The sequence below is a fragment of the Gadus morhua genome, chromosome 13, assembly GCF_902167405.1.
Source record: "Gadus morhua chromosome 13, gadMor3.0, whole genome shotgun sequence".
NCBI classification, from domain to species: Eukaryota; Metazoa; Chordata; class Actinopteri; order Gadiformes; family Gadidae; genus Gadus; species Gadus morhua.
The window spans coordinates 19,137,410-19,154,485 of record NC_044060.1 but is presented as its reverse complement, the minus strand read 5'-3'; the positions used below and the strand labels follow the sequence as shown (position 1 = coordinate 19,154,485).

Here is a 17,076-nt window from a genome sequence, read left to right as displayed (position 1 = left end):
TACGTGCAATAAACCATTGAGAGGCCATGAGAGCGTTTGAATCTGATGAATTCATATTGACACGTCTGCAGTCTCTGATGAGACAGATGGACAATTACATTTAGGGCATTTAGCAGACACTTTTATCCAAAGCGACTTACAATAGTTAACACATCTTGACAAATCAACGGCCAGCTCGTCAGGGGCAGTTAGGGTTAAGTGTCTTGCTCAGGGACACATCAACACTCAGCTGCATGAGCTGGGGATCAAACTAGCAACCATTCGGTTACAAGACAACTGCTCTACCTCCTGAGCTAAGCCGACCCTTTGCACAAGGATTTCAAACTTCAAATGGCTAAGTTTATGGCCAAATAATATGGCCTAATTCACACATGGTAATAAGGTAATAAGGTTTTCTTATTTGAGGACTGTCAAGGACTGTCAAATAAATTTCGGCAAAGAAAACTTGATACATGATATAACATATGATATGCGGTAACTGTGGTTCTATTTAATGATATACGCAATACATTATAAACATTGTTTCTTATCAGTATTGTATGCTATTATCGACTTGTGTTCCTAATATGCATGTGTCCCCCGTTAATATACATTGCCATGGACTGTATTATGCGTTACGTGTTTAGCTTGCGTGTGTTTAAACAGATGGATGCACACACGCGCGTGCGCATTCATTAATTATTTTACACATACACACACGCAGCCTACATTCATTCATTCTTTTTAACACTCGCGGTAAAATAATGTTTTCTCACGATCAAATCAATCATCAATCCTAAAAGTTATGGGCATGTACACGATGTCTGTGTCAAGAAAATATGTGTTTGCTGTACACGATGTCTGTGTCAAGAAAATATGTGTTTGCTGTACGGTGTTTGCAGATGCATTGATTTAAAAGTACAACTTATTACCGCTGTATCAGCTGATCATTCCCAAATAATTTACCAAGAATGTGTGGCTAGGTAGATGAGAGAAGCAAAGTGTATGCGCGAGGTGCACAAGCAACATTATGCATGCACCCTTAAAATAGCATCTGAACAACGCGCCACTGACTTTAAACCAGGTATTTCCTGGTTTGTGGCGCAAGTGGTTTCTGAAACTGCAAAATAGCACCAGGGAACGTTTGCGCCAGAACACGCCTCCTCCTTTCGCCGAACCGCCCCTTGGGGCGCAAGATCATTCCCTAATTTGCCGATGCGTGGCGCAGGAGGGAAAAGAACGCTCTGCGCCAGTTGCAAACTAGCAACGACACATGCACCAGTGATTAAGTCAAATGCGCCGGATACAAGATAGGGCTCCATATGTGAATGTGTGAAAACCTTTTGTGTGAATACATAAACATGTGTGAATGTATCCAATAAGGCTGCCAGACAGGCAAGCCTTTCTGGTAGCTTTTTCCTGCAGCATGCCAAGGGGTAGATCCTGGGGCCCAGACACTCAGATATTATTATTAATGAATGATTAGAGAGATTATTAATTAATGATTGGCTCCTGCAGAAGCCCAAATACTGAATATTTCATCTTGACTCTCTTGTCTATTTGGGACAATGAACTGAACCCTGATCTGAACGATATAGAATGATTATATAAAGAGTTCTTAATCCGTTTCTAACTTCTCCATTTGGCAAGCTAGCCAGGAGTTAATAAGAGACATTGCTGGAAACATTTGTCATAATATAGGTACACAACTCAACCAAATGTCTAGTCGTTTTTTGATATTTTAATTCAGAAATGTTACATCTATTGCCCAATTAAATAGTGACCCATTAAATAGGTCACTGAGAGATCCTTTACATGTTTCAGATATTGGTTTGTCAATTACTTTGTTTTAAAGTCCACCTTTTGTATCCTTTGCTATTGATTTTCTTGTCATGTTCTCATTGTTCTTGCTCTGTTAGCTGGCGTCTACAGCTGATAGGAAGTAAGAGACAGGAAATTGTGTTGCGGTACACAGGCATCGCTACAGTTCATGATCCCCTCTAAGCCTTGGGCAAGCAGCACTGCGGAGCCAAGAACTTCATTCCATTCTTATTGAATAATGATAACATAAATAATAATTACATTACAAGGTTTGACTTTCTTTTTGCATCTCTGTTGCACTTGTTGCACTCCTGGCAGCTATTATTGGCAAGTTGCATGACTTGAATCGAAAATTAGGATATTTTGGACGCTGCGATTTATTTATATTTTTTACTTTTTAATCATTAAATCGACAATGTAAACAGCTGTGATTGTATCCTATTTTGAAAAAGAAAAATCACCATTAATGCACAGTCTACATACATTACGCTTGCACAATGTTCTATTTCATAAAGCTCACTGGCGGTTCTGAGTTGGGCCAGTGCCCCTTAAATAAAAGCCAGGCCCCCCACGATGTTTCTAATAATGCAAATTATGATACTTGGACTTATAAAGCCATGATTTTTAATGATATCTAACCTTATTTACATTTGTTATAATCAATATCACAATGAACTACTAAATCAAATATAAATATGCCGAATTCAGGGATCCCTATCAAGTTCTAGATGCCTGTCTGAGAGAGCACCTGATCTGTTTGGGGCTTACCTGATGTTAAAGGTTGGCTACTTCCTTTTAATCTAATGGCTCTAGCTTCCAAGATAGGCATATAATAATCGTTGTTTTTTTCTTTAATTTGCATTTTCTTTGCCTCAATTTTCCACATCAGCTGTATGATTCTTTTCAGTCTTGATCTGTTAAGTACACCAAATGCTGATTTCTGTTGGAAGCAATTTTCACAGATGCTGGCTACAGAATTGGGACAGGATTTTTAGACCTCATACAGCTGAATGTATTTAAAGGCAATCTTGCGTGAACACAAAAGTGTGTCCTGAGTTTACTTACCACATACACATCAGTCTATTCTTGTTTTTCAAACATTTCCCTGTTCTTTTAAAAACCTCTAACATTAAGCTCCCAACTGGTGTGGTTTTTGTTCATGAAAAAATACAATTGCCTTGTTTGAATATGATCACCTCACATATTTTTGGTCATCTTCATCTTTGATTATTGCTCATGCTGATTTTAGCCCAGTATTTGTTTCTCCTCCCTGCTTTGGTGGGTAAACCGCACATCTGTATTCCTTTCTCAGGGCAATTGGAGCATCCCCATGCAGCACAGGCAACCATGTTGGAGACTACAGTATATGTAAGGAGATCACAGGAAAGGTTTGTGTCTTTTTTTGTGGTTAATAAGTGCATATTTGGAAGATACATTATCAATATATATATATTTCAAATATTACATTTTAATGTTTCCTGTCTGGCTGTTATTTCATGTACCCTTTTGAATAGTAGATTTCTGCAGCCACATCACTCAGGTCCACCTCATTTGCAAACGGTAAAAACTAACCGTGGGAAACAGTGGATAGAGAATGCTCCCAGTTTGTTTATTTCGCACAGATTAACACAAAACATAAATTGAAAATATAGAGTGGAAATACACAGAGCAACACTCTTTTTTAAATGATGGAGATGTATACAGTTTAACAGTTTCACACTTATGGAGATGTATACAGTTTAACAGTTTCACACTTATGGAGATGCATACAGTTTAACAGTTTCACACTTATGGAGATGTATACAGTTTAACAGTTTCACACTTATGGAGATGTATACAGTTTAACAGTTTCACACTTATGGAGATGTACACTCACTTGTTCAAACTCGCACACAACGTCTAACTGATCACTGTTTTGATTGTTGTTGTTTTTTTTTTGTTTTTTTTATTTCTTATTGCTTATGTTTATTTATTTATTTATTTATTTATTTTTTCCACAATGTCTTGCTTTTTAAAAAATGTATGATGACTATATGCTCTGTAAGGTGACCTTGGGTGTCTTGAAAGGCGCCTCTAAATTAAATGTATTATTATTATTATTATAGAGTTTAACAGTTTCACACTTATGGATATACAGTAGGGATGTCCGATATTGGCTTTTTTGCCGATATCCGACATGCGATATTGTCCAACTCTAAATTTTCGATTCCGATATCAGCCGATACCGATGTCGATATTTGGGTTATTTTTCCTCAAACCTAATTTAGGTAACATTACATATCTCCTGTTGTGGAATTAACACAACATGCTTAATGTTATTGTGATGCCCCACTGGATGCATTCTTGAATGCAACAAGGCTTTCCAAATGTTAACATTGTCTGTGCAAAATAAGAAAAATACTTCAACTTAATTTAAGGGAAAAATCCGATACCGATATTGACCGATATTACATTTTTATGCTAATATCAGGCCGATAATATCGGTGGGCCGATAATATCGGACATCTCTAATATACAGTTTAACAGTTTCACACTTATGGAGATGTATACAGTTTAACAGTTTCACACTTATGGAGATGTATACAGTTTAACAGTTTCACTTCTGCATCTGTCTGCTGCTCCAAACCAGTCTCACGGAAATACGTGACTTTCACGTCACGTCATTTAATCTATTCATTCGTGATCTGGGACACGTCATTTGATTTTTTTTGTGCCAAAAGCACAAATCTCAAACTCATTCTAAAAAGAAAACATGAAGCAGCTACCTTTCTTTCCGTCGCGGTTTGCCTACAGAGCAGTGCACCTGCATTAAATATATCCGTGAATTCACTAATAGATATCAAAGGTGAAAGTAGAAACGGGTGGCCAAAAGCTGTCATATTGTTAGAAATTTGTGCTTTTGGCACGAAGTTTTTAAATTACGTGTCCCAGATCACGAATGAATAGATTAAATGACGTGACAGCGTCACGTATTTCTGTGAGACGGCTGCTCTGCTCAATCCTTGTTTCGCATCTGTCTTCAAAGGTATCAAGTAATCAGGAAAAGTGCTCTTCTACTTTAAGCAACCTGAAATTAGTTTGACAAGGCATGGCCAGCCGCGTATAGCCATAGAACGCTGACTAGCCAATCGGAAGAGAGAACGAAAATGCCGCGGATCGTTGAAGAACTCTTTGTCGAGCAGGAGCGTCTCCCAGAGGAAGTGATTCGAATCCCAAGTTAACCAAACCCTTATTTGATTTAGAATACTCTTATATTCTTTCTACAGCATGTTTAGATGATCCGAAACTATTCCTTTTCAACTATTTTCAACTTTTTATGTGAACTTGACAAATGTCGAAATAATTAATCTATAATAAAAACAACAATAATCATTACAAATATTTATATTATAAAAAGTAAGCATGAAAGGCACCACAATATGCTCCACAAAGCAAATAATCCAAATAAAGTCGCTGCCCTTTAATGAAAGTGTCATATTTTATTGTACATAAACACAAGCTGAATAATTAAACACCCAAAATCAAAACTGACATTGAAGATAAATAAAGATAATATGTAAGCAAATGAACAATAAAAATGTACAGAATATATTTTGTAAGAAGTGTAAACATATATTCATTTCAGAAAAGAGGAGTTGAGGAGGACTAAGTGGTCTCCTGTCGACGCTCTGCTGTCTGTCACTCAGGGAAGAAATCATCTCCTTACTTCTTGCCGAGGGGGGAAACAGCGTCACCAAAATCCCGCTTGTGGCCGGAAAAATATTACATCCGTAGTGATAAGAACTACCATAGAGAATGAATGGGAAAAGTTAAGGGAGTAAAGATGACATTTTTTTTCGGATAAAGGCCAATCACATTGTGTGCATAATTTCAAACCAGCGCAATAATAAAGCTCAATAAAATGAACAAACGGCATGACTAAATGGTAGCGTATATTATGGATTTTTTGTTGAAAAAGTAAAGAAGCGGAATTGCATTTAATTTGTCACTCAAAAGTACTCAAAAGCCCGAAAGTCACCCTATTTAACCTATAGTATTTATTTCATGGCAATGGATTATTGTACAGAGCTCCTCGTTAGTATAGTGGTCAGTATCCCCGCCTGTCACGCGGGAGACCGGGGTTCAATTCCCCGACGGGGAGGTTCAAATTTTTTTTTCAAGCCGGTCTTCCCTGATATTCAAATGTATCTATTGCCGCATTTTAAACGAGCGTTGATGTACGGTTAGGCATAGATATTTATAACTGACTAGATATCGCTGTGCTGCACTGTTCAGGGGTACGTATGCGTCAAGGCCGCCGCCATCTTGGTGCGGGTTAACCACCCACCTGAATGAATGAACATCCGATTGGGCAGAGATCCTTTCCAGTCAAAATCACGCTAAATCTCCTTATTTTAAGGCAATCTTCAAGCGGATCGGGTCAAACGTGTGTTCTTGGTAATGATAGTACAAATTAACTAAAAATACATTTTTCGATTTTTTTACACAGCCAGATTGTGTGGACAATCCTGCTGATAAGGGTGGTGACACTAGAGGACGCCAGAGAAGCCATAGAGAGTTTAACGTTTGCTCCAAATTGGCGAAGCTAGAGGTAAGGGCTCTAATCTTCCCTACTTGACGAGCTGCTACAACTGCTGATGGGTTTGGTTTCCTTAAGCATTTAAAGTCCTGCCATTTGTATTCACTTTCTGTTTTATGGATGGAGAAATGCAGCATATCAGACTTTCTTTCCTTTGGCCTTTTTATTTGTGGGAGACACAACCTTCTCTTCATATAGCAAGTTTGATAACAACCTGGTCCTGGACACAATTGCATTATTAGCTACTTTGTTAAGTGTTATTGTGTATATCACTGTCTACATATTAAAGAATTTAAATATACAAATATATTATCTACCCACAACTGTAGGCATACCAAATTATGTTCTTATGTTTTCCCTGAAAATGCTATATATTGGCTAATTATTTAAATTATTTAGCATGCAATGCGCTATTATATCAGACTGCATTGGTTTTATTGGCAGGCTCTACTCTGGATAAATACACACGCAAAAAATGAATAACTAACCATAATACTTGGCTTACAATATTTATTGTTGTATTGTTGGGGGCGATGCTACGTGCAACGTTCGATGGGGCCTAGCCGTAAGCCGTGTCTCAAGCCCCCTCAGGGCACTAAACCTCCTGGCAGCCATTGACGAATATAATTGAATACAATTCAGGATGCTCGTACAAGTCTCAGCGTAGCAGCACATTTTCATGCCGCTGCAGCTTGTGGAATCCAGCTTGGTCAAACATCTATGAATTGAGTATTCACTGCGTCCAAGGTGTTGTACAATTGTGCTCTGTGCAAAGACTGGGCATACGAATGAATACATATACTACTCATATGTACTAGTATGATGCACGGCCATAGGCTCGTTTAGAAACTAGCACAGCACTTTGAACCGTAGCCATACGCGGTTCAAAGTGCTGTGCTAGTCTCACATAGGGGCCACACTGTGGCGACGGTAGACTTAGAGCTCAGAGGATAAGCCCTCCTAGTGTTACCATCGACACACAAAAAATGGTCAATTGCCTTTCACCGGGGGGGGGGGGGGGGGGGGGGGGTTCTTTGGAACCACAGCCTATTAAGGTCCGTCTAGGTCAAAGGGCCCCAGCCTTGGTGGTCAGTGATCCCTCTGGTGGCCAAAAACGTTTTATTATATTTAAATTTTAGGGGTAAGGATTAGAATGTATCGACTTGTAAAATGGCTGTAAATAGTCAGTGTTCTTTACTAGAAATGAATAAATAAATGTTTTCAACGTGCAGTGGCAACCCACACATATCCCTCAGATCAGATTGAAAACATTGAGGAAGCGAGCAAAGACAATATGTAAAAATGCAAATGCAAAAATAGGCAAAGAGAACCTTCTGGGTTCAGACCAAATTGTTGAATATCTACCGCAATTATGTTTTTATTTAGCGTCATGTTACCTGGATTTATATCTGGTGAAACAAACATTGAAATCCACAAACGTTTCAATCAATGGTTAGCTTCAGATACGGTTTGTATGGTGTGGTTGACGCTTCTTGCATTAGCATAATGTTGCACTTCTTATGACAAATGTACTTATTGTAAGTCGCTTTGGATAAAAGCGTCTGCTAAATGCCCTAAATGTAAAAAAGCATAATGTGAAATTTGGAAATTTGGAAATTTGGAATTTCTGGACTATATATTAGTATGGGACAAAAAACACCAAAGACAAGAGATATTTTTAAATGCTGTATTTATTTTCTCATTACATTCCTAAACAGAACCGTTTAAACTTGGTTTCTCACATCATGATTGTGTGTGGTACGAGGTTTTAAGGACCCAGTTTATGCCCAGTTGCAACATTTGCAGCTGGTGTCGAACACCAGGCCTGCAGCACAGTGCTGCTCGTAGGTATTTCCCTTGCTGCACTCGTAGAAGTGGTTCTTGTTTGTGGGATCGGGGAAGAGTCCGTTGGCCTTGCCGGCGCAGAATCCAGAGCCTCCGCTGCTGCCGCCGCCACCAGGTTTGGGGCGGGCGGTAGGGTGGATTGGGATCACAGGCTCCGTGCGAGCGGTGCAGCCTATTTAGAAAGACCAGAATAGAACTGTTAGATTGGTCATTGAATAGCAATATGTAGTTTAATATAAATATATTGCTTGAGTGTGTGTGTGTGTGTTTGTGTGTGTTACCTGCTCCAGTTCCAAGGGCGGTCTTGATGGTGTTGATCAGAGGGTATCTCCCCTGGCCACAGAAAGTGCCACTGAAATCATCCAGGTCCAAACTCCAAACCATAGCTCCTCCGAAACCGCTTGTCTTCAGCCACTGGAGCTGTACGTTGTAAGAGATGGGTGGATGATTGTTAGAAACCCTTGCTCACAATGAACAAAAATGGTACATTGATGCATCCATGTGCATACCTTGATCTGGAAGCTCTTGACGTTGTCGTATCCAACCCAGATGTTCTGGCTGTTGAAGGCATAGGGCACATCCTGGACGGCGTCCCAGGCCTGAGTGGCTCCTTGCTTCAGGAAGGTGCAGATCTGAAGGGAAGTGGAGATTTGGATGACATTTCATTGATCTTGTTTTACTGCTTTTCAGGCAAACAACATATACACAAGCCAACCAAAAGTAAACACCTCATAGTAGGCCCAGAATCCAGCCTGGCGGGTGAAGGGTCCGGCAGGTCCAGGTCCACTGGCGGGGGCTCCCACGGCGGAGTTGGAGGAGGCCAGTTTGAAGGTGTGGCCATAGGTGGGGAATCCAACCAGCAGCTTCTCGGCGGGGACACCGTTGCTCTTCCAGTAGTTCATGGCATAGTCCTACGGAAGACGGAATCATACCAAATTCACATCCTGATTCTTACCTTGCGATTGGGCCAAAGGTGTTTCCAGGTGTGGGTGTAATCCATATGTGATTATTAGTATTCAGAGAGAACCCTTCACTTACCACATTGAAGTAGGCCATGGATCCCTGGTCAGATGGGCCCTTGTACAGGGGGCTGTTCTCTCCAACATTGTGCTCCCAGGAGCCATGGAAGTCATAGGTCATCACGTGGAAGTAGTCCAAGATACTGGCATGAAACATTATCAACTAAACGTCAGGAACAGTTTCCACAGTTTGGAAAAGCTCTCTTAGGTGACCCCAATCCCTCCCCCATCTCCCCACATTAAACCCAATACTTACGCTCCGATCGCGGAAATCTGGTATCCAGAGTCGATGGTTCCCTTTCCGGCAGAGACAGCAGCAGTCAGCATCAGACGAGGACGGCTGGTCTGTTTGGCCTCAGCCTCGAAAGCACTCATCAGCTCCTGTGGAGAAACGCAGAGGGGTCACAAATTAATATGATCTTTAAATAATATCTATTAGTGAAACAAAAGGATTTGATGGATCATTCACTATAGTTAAATTCACCAACAAATTCCTATGAAAGCCATATTAGTGGCTGATTCATGCAGTGATTCTGTTGATGAAATGGAACAAACTGTCCAGCGTTATACAGTGTTACACAGCTAAGCTGGTTTGATGTCTCACCTGGCACAGAACGGTGTAGCGGGCCTTATCGGCAGCTGGGGAGCCACGAGATCCAGGGTACTCCCAGTCGATGTCCAGACCATCAAACTGATACTGACGCAGGAACTTGATCACACTGGTGATGAAGGTCTGGCGGTTGGCAGGACTGGACACCATGGCGGTGAATCTGAGGAGAGGTCACCTCACAGTCAGCCGGCTTGAACTAGTTTCATAAAGAACATGATGTAATCTGAAATATGTTCTATACTCACTTGGCAGTGCCAAAGTTCCATCCTCCAATGGCCAGCAGGGTCTTCAGTTTGCTGTTACTGTAAGAAAACAAGAAAGAAGCATTTGATTGACTTGCATCTCACAATATGTTGCTAGGTTCTCACACTAGTCCAGCCTATTCTGGTCTCATATCTTTGGGAACACACGCAGATATTAAACTATAAACTATTTTTGTCCACATTGTGTTCTTCATTGTTCCTTTTTGCCGTTCAAATAGTATATTATTATAGTATTTTTGAAATTATTATCATGCACTTGATTCTACTTCTTGATTGTAATCTTTTTTTCTCCTGAAATGTGCATTGACCCTTTCTCATAATGGGCCATAAGAACATCTGAACCCAGCCTCTGACCTACACTTCAATCCTAGAATCCCAAATAATTGCCACAGTGAGAAGCTTAGTTTACCCAAGGCCCTATGTTCACATGTGTCTACTCACTCGTTCTTGAGGGCCTGGAACTGTCCGTAGAGCTTCACATCGTCCCACTCGTAGGTCTTGATCATGTTGCCGTCCATGCCGGCGAAAGCGTAGATCAGGTGGTCGCAGAGACATGGGTCCACGTTTGTGGGGAAATACTTACCCGCTCCTGGACGGTACTGTCCCCAGTTAGTGAAATAACAGGAGAGGATGTAGGATGATCCTACAAGAGAAGACACACAGTTTAAGTTCAGTTCAGAGCTCAGCTGTTCTAAGACTAATCCTTGTAGTTTTTGCCTCAACAAATCATGAGTGGACCGAGAGTTTGAATTACTTACCTAGCTGCACATGCAGCAGGAGAGCCAGACCTGTACACAGCGAGAGAGAAGGAGATTAAGTGAAATTCTTAAAGTCTTGAGCGGTGAAGCCCATTTCTAGCCGTGTTCTTCACTTACCAACGAAGACGAGTAGTTTGCCCATGGTGCCTCTGTACAACTTTCTAAGGAAAAGGGTCCGTCTTATATACACCTGGGCACCACTTCATATCTGTACACAATATCGTTCATTTGTTTGGTCACGTTGACATATTCCACTGGCTCAGCCAAAATCATAGATAACCTCCAGACGTCCTCTAAAGACCCTTTAATCTTGTTATAAGTGAAGTCAAGGTGAGTGATGCAATGGGCAAGGGGTGTAAGTAGACCATGGTGAACACGGACTGATAACTCCACAAGGAAAGTATTCAACCAGGCTTGAACCAAAGATGTTCTTGTTTTCTCAACTGTCCATAAGATGATACATGCTGAATGCGGTTGATAGTACAAAGCATAGCAATATTTAAGTCCGGACGTATGTCAGGAAACCAGTCCTAGTCATGCTGAAAATATATGGAGATATACATAGTGTTAAAATAAACAAAAATGATCAATGATAATTGTTTCTCAAGTATGACCTGAAAGACATGAAAACTTGTTAATCAAAAGATATCATGGTGGATGGGTGTTTTCAAAATGGGGTTCTCAAAGTGTTTAGCCATTTCTCCTCATTTTTTTCAGACAAATATATATAGTTTCCGACAGTCTTCTCAAAACATCCACCTTCTCTGAGTTCATGTGCATCAAAGCTGGGTTGCAAGGATGGCAGAGATCAAATAAACCTGGCTGGAGATATGGGAGGAAGATGGCATAAAAGGTAACAAAATAAAAGATAAGCGGCATCCTCATTTATAAATATATATTTTTAAGATCTTCTCCCCTCCTCCGAAAAATCTCCCCATGCCAAACCTCTAGTGGTCCATAGCTGGGTTGCAAGTTTGAAAGAGATTGCAAAAAACTTGAGAGGGGATATGGGAGAATCATGACGATAATGGAGTAAAGGAAGAGAGTAGGCGGACACTTATTTATTTTTTTACTTGGGCCAACGATAACCTTACCTATAATCTTCTCTGAAATGTAACCTGACTAAACTCAAGGGTAAAGCTTGGCTGTACATTTGGAGGAGATAGAATAAACCTGACCAGAGATATTATCAAAACATGACAGAAATCGTCCAATAAGAGACAAGGGGGACGCATGTTTTCTTTCTTTCTTTACTTTTGACCAAGGATATTTTTGCCCAATCTTTGAGGTTGAGAATTGCAAGGTTCCTTCAAACCATCCCAAAACACAGATATGTGTGTTATGTTTTGAATGTGAATGAAATTCTGAAAAGGAACAACAATATTGCTGAACCGTATATGAGCAAATGAAATAAGGTGGTTTACGAATTAATTAGAATAAATGATTGAATCATGGATGTGAGTAGGGGCCACATGCACATTTTACAAGGTTATTACCTGAAACCAAAGACACAAAAGAGGAAAGAAGGGTTAAACCTTATTATCTGTCTGTTGACTCAGCAGGGATAATATTGAATGAGACAAGTGTATCAAGAATAGAATAAATATTTGAAAGCAATACAGAATAGAGTGCCTGAGTGCCTTAATGCGTTTTATTCCATGTTGCATTGTCATCTGATGCCAGAATGTTCCGTTCTTCTTTAAATAAATATAGACATTTCCACGTGTGTGTGTGTGTGTGTGTGTGTGTGTGTGTGTGTGTGTGTGTGTGTGTGTGTGTATGTGTGTGTCATTTTGCGAATGATTTCCTATTTGTAAATGAGATCAGTCGATGTGTAGTTTTATAAAATCCTTTGTAATCACGTGATGAAATGTATGGTATTATACTATTATGAAAAAGCAACAAAACGACACAAATTACTGAACAAACCATTTAATTTGATCAATTTGAGGGAAAAGTACAAAAAAAGAAAGGTTCGGAGTAACCAGCCTTAATTTTTTGTGTTGTTCTAGTAAGTAACTATTTTTGTGGGACTTTAATACTCCAAAGGTGGAAGGTGGGGGACTGTTATTTTTGTAATGGTTTATTCATCCAAAATACAATCTAAAATATTATATAATGAAATATATTCACATATATCGTAGGAAATATGTAATACAAGATTACCCCAAAAAAGCCATCCCCCTGAAACAAAATAGCTAAGCAAAATCATTCATTAATATCCTAGATGTATTTCTTAAACTTTATGAACTTTATGAACATGTGGTACTTCTTAAACTTTATGAACTTTATGAACATGCCCCATTCCAGCCTACGCGTCCCTCATGACCCTTCACTTCCTGGCCCTGACAGAGACCTGGATCACTCCAGAGAACTCTGCTACTCCTGCTGCCCTCTCCACCGTCTACTCATCCTCGCCAACCCTAGACCATCCAGGCGAGGAGGAGGGACCGGACTCCTCATCTCGCCCATGTGGTACTACCAGGTCCTTCCACTAGAACACTTGGCCAGATCTGCGTTTGAACTCCACGCTGTCACTGTCAACATTCCTATCAAGCTCTCCATTGTGGTGATCTACCATCCTCCACGTCCCCTCCGTGACTTCTACGACGAGATGGATGCCCTCCTCAGCTGCTTTCCTGAGGATGGCACACCACTCGTTATCCTCGGCGACTTCAACATCCTGCCAGAGGAGTTGCACTCACCTGAACTAACCAACTTTTTCGCCACCTTTGACTTAACACTATCCCCTTCTCCTCCCACACACAGGGCCGGGAACCAGCTTGACCTAATATTCACTAGGTCCTGCGGCACCTCTGCTATCTCTGTTACCCCGCTCCCCGTGTCTGATGACCATCACTTTGTTGATTTTTCTCTCTCCTTGAAATCCTCTCCCCCCCTCCTCTCTAGTCCCCACATTGTCACCACTCGCCGTAACCTCAAATCCCTCTCTCCCTCTACGTTTGCCTCTACTGTTCTGTCTTCACTACCCTCTGTCGAACGATTCTCTCAACTATCTACAGATGAATCTTCAGACACTCTGCTATGCTCCCTCTCCTCCTCCTTGGATTCCCTCTGTCCCACTCCCTTCCACTCCAGACCAGCGCGATCCTCACCCCCCCCTCCTTGGCTGTCCGATCCTCTGCGGACTTGTAGAACAAAGTTGCGGGCAGCTGTGAGGAAATGGAAGAGATCAGACTGTCTTAATGATCTATCTCACTATCTTTTCCTTCTTTATGATTTCACCTCTAGCGCGTCAACAACGAAATCTGCCTTCTTCCGGACCAAAATCAACTTCTCTGCCTCAAACCCCAGGAAACTGTTTTCCCTGTTCTCGTCCCTCCTCAACCCTCCCCTCACCCCCACCTCCATCCTGCCTCACTGCTGATGACTTTGTTACCTACTTTACCCAGAAAGTGAAGGACATTAGCTCCTCTTTTATCCCTGCCTCCATCCTCCATCCTCCCATCCCCTCCTCTGTCTTTACCCAATTTAGCCCTCTCACCTCCGACAAGGTCAAACAGAATAATAACATCTAACCATGCCACCACCTGCCCCCTCCCCTCCCCTCCAGGATGTCTCAAGCGACATCCTGCCATTTCTCACCTCACTTATCAACTCCGCCCTCACTTCAGGCATTGTTTCATCGTCTTTCAAGATTGCCCGAATAAAGCCTCTCCTCAAAAAACCAACTCAACCAAAATAATACCACCGACATCCAGAACTACAGACCGGTATCTCTTCTTTCATTCCTCTCTAAAACACTGTTGCCAACCAACTGTCCTCCTATCTCTCATCCAACAACCTGCTTGACCCTCACCAGTCAGGCTTCAAGAAGGCACACTCCACTGAGACGGCTCTCCTCGCGGTGACTGAGTCCCTCCGTGCTGCCAGAGCCTTGTCCCTCTCATCGGTTCTCATTCTCCTCGACCTGTCCGCAGCATTTGACACAGTGAACCACCAGATCCTCCCTGCCACTCTTGCCGAACTTGGCATCACTGAATCTGCTCTTTCCTGGTTCACATCCTACCTGATGAACTGCATCAAGTGAAATGGAATGGCTCCTTGTCCAAACCTTGCATGCTTGAAACTGGTGTCCCTCAAGGCTCTGTACTGGGGCCTCTTCTGTTCTCCCTCTATAGCAAATCTCTGGGCTCTCTAATTGCATCACACAGCTTTTCCTATCACTGCTATGCTGACGACACTCAGCTATTTCTCTCTTTCCACTCTTCTGATAAAGCCCTGATTGCAACATGCATATCGGAATGTCTGGCGGACGTCAGCACCTGGACAACTGCCCATGTGTGTTTAAATGTGGGCGATAGTGTTTAAATGTGGTCGATAGGGTTTACGTGTGGTCCATAGTGTTTAAATGTGGGTGATAGTGTTTAAATGTGGGCGATAGTGTTTACATGTGGTCGATAGGGTTTACATGTGGTCCATAGTGTTTAAATGTGGTCGATAGTGTTTACATGTGGTCGATATTGTTTAAATGTGATCGATAGTGTTAAATGTTCTTTTCCCTCACTCTCCACCTCATCCCTAACTCTCCACCTCAAGCTGGTGTGTAGTGAGCGTTCTGGCACCGATTGGCTGCCGTGCATCACCCAAGTGGGTGCTACATATTGGTGGTGGTTAGTGAGGTCCCCCTTCACTTTAGGCGTCTTTGAGTGTTATTAATTATTATTATTCTTCATGTTTAACCTCTGTTTTCCTTTTATTCCTAGTCTGTTTTACATAGTTTTGAATGATGACTATATGCTCTGTAAGGTGACCTTGGGTGTCTTGAAAGGCGCCTCTAAATTAAATGTATTATTATTATTATTATTATCATCTGAGGCTTAACCCCAACAAAACCGAGCTCCTCCTAATCCCAGGGAAAGATGGCCCACACATGGACTTAACAGTCACCGTTGAGAACATCACTGTATATCCTTCTCCAACTGCCAGAAACCTCGGTGTGGCATTGGACAATCAGTTATCCTGCACCGCAAACATCACTGCGGTGGCCCGATCCTGCAGATTTGCACTTTACAACATCCGCAGAATCTGTCCCTTCCTCACAAGGGAAGCAGCTCAACTTCTAGTCCAATCATTGGTCATCTCCCGCCTCGACTACTGCAACTCACTCCTGGCTGGACTTCCTGCCTCTGTGATTAAACCTTTGCAGTGCAACCAGAATGCGGCAGCGCCTCGTGTTCAACCTACCGAAGTTCTCCCATGTGACCCCCCTCTTCCGGGACCTCCACTGGCTCCCTCTAGTTAGCTCGCATCAAATTTAAGACGATGGTACTGGCATACAAGGCAGTCGATGGAACTGCCCCTGCCTACCTCCAGGCATTGCTAAAGCCACACACCCCAGCTCGATCCCTCAGCTCAACTACCTCAGCTGGACGTCTGGTACCGCCATCGCTAAGAGCTAGCAAAGGCCGTTCAGCAAAGTCACAACTTTTCTCAGTTTTGGGACCTCAGTGGTGGAACGAGCTCCCTGCCGTTTTCAGGACCGCAGAGTCGCTCACTATCTTCCGAAAAAGACTCAAGACTCACCTGTTCAGAGTCCACCTCGACCCTGCATAGCCACCCTCCCCCTTCTTGCCACCATTGTACACTGTATTATATTGTGTTGTATTGTATTCTATTAACTGTGTAGCAACTGCAGTAGCTGCTATCATTGCTGTAACACGAGGAATTGGTTAGCCTAGCGATTGTTCTACTGGCACTTGGTTCTATGAACATCCTTTCTGTACCGACAGCGATATATTGTTGCACTTCTTGTGACAAATGTACTTATTGTAAGTCGTTTTGGATAAAAGCGTCTGCTAAATGCCCTAAATGTAAATGTTATGTGGCCAGAGCAAAACCAGATTTCCTTTTTTTAACAATACAATTTAATCTCACCTTTATCAACGGTCTGAAAGGCAAGCATTAGCATAGTCCCATATGTGACCCCAAAACAAATATTTTGGTTCTTAAAGGGGTAGTTCGGAATTTTGGACATAGGGCCTGATTCCGAAGTGAGCATTGGTATTCTATATCACTGGAGACAGTTTTCAACACATTTCATTCAGTCCTTCTAGTTGCAGAGTTCGCTCGTGCTAGGCTAGCGCAAGTCAACGGGCAATGCTAGCCTACTATTAAAAACAGTCTTACCCACTCCACAGTACACCCGAGGTAAATCAATTATAACACCAGACTATAGATT

General features: G+C 41.8%; 1 protein-coding gene and 1 non-coding gene across 2 annotated transcripts; one reads left to right on the top strand and one right to left on the bottom strand.

Annotated features, from left to right (window-relative positions):
• Positions 1–5,869: 5,869 nt before the first annotated feature.
• On the top strand, positions 5,870–5,941 carry trnad-guc (transfer RNA aspartic acid (anticodon GUC)). Its single transcript has one exon. It is a non-coding gene; the product is annotated as a tRNA-Asp (tRNA).
• A 2,141-nt stretch (positions 5,942–8,082) lies between these two features.
• On the bottom strand, positions 8,083–14,513 carry LOC115557160 (acidic mammalian chitinase-like). Its single transcript, XM_030374767.1, has 14 exons — positions 14,481–14,513; positions 13,991–14,047; positions 13,376–13,557; positions 10,992–11,035; positions 10,875–10,904; positions 10,558–10,759; positions 10,099–10,155; positions 9,848–10,013; positions 9,500–9,624; positions 9,263–9,386; positions 8,953–9,135; positions 8,734–8,856; positions 8,506–8,644; positions 8,083–8,396 (listed from the first exon to the last, which is right to left on the bottom strand). Exons 1-14 carry the CDS (start codon positions 14,511–14,513, stop codon positions 8,161–8,163), a joined length of 1,701 nt encoding a protein of 566 aa, XP_030230627.1. The 3' UTR covers positions 8,083–8,160.
• Positions 14,514–17,076: the final 2,563 nt, after the last annotated feature.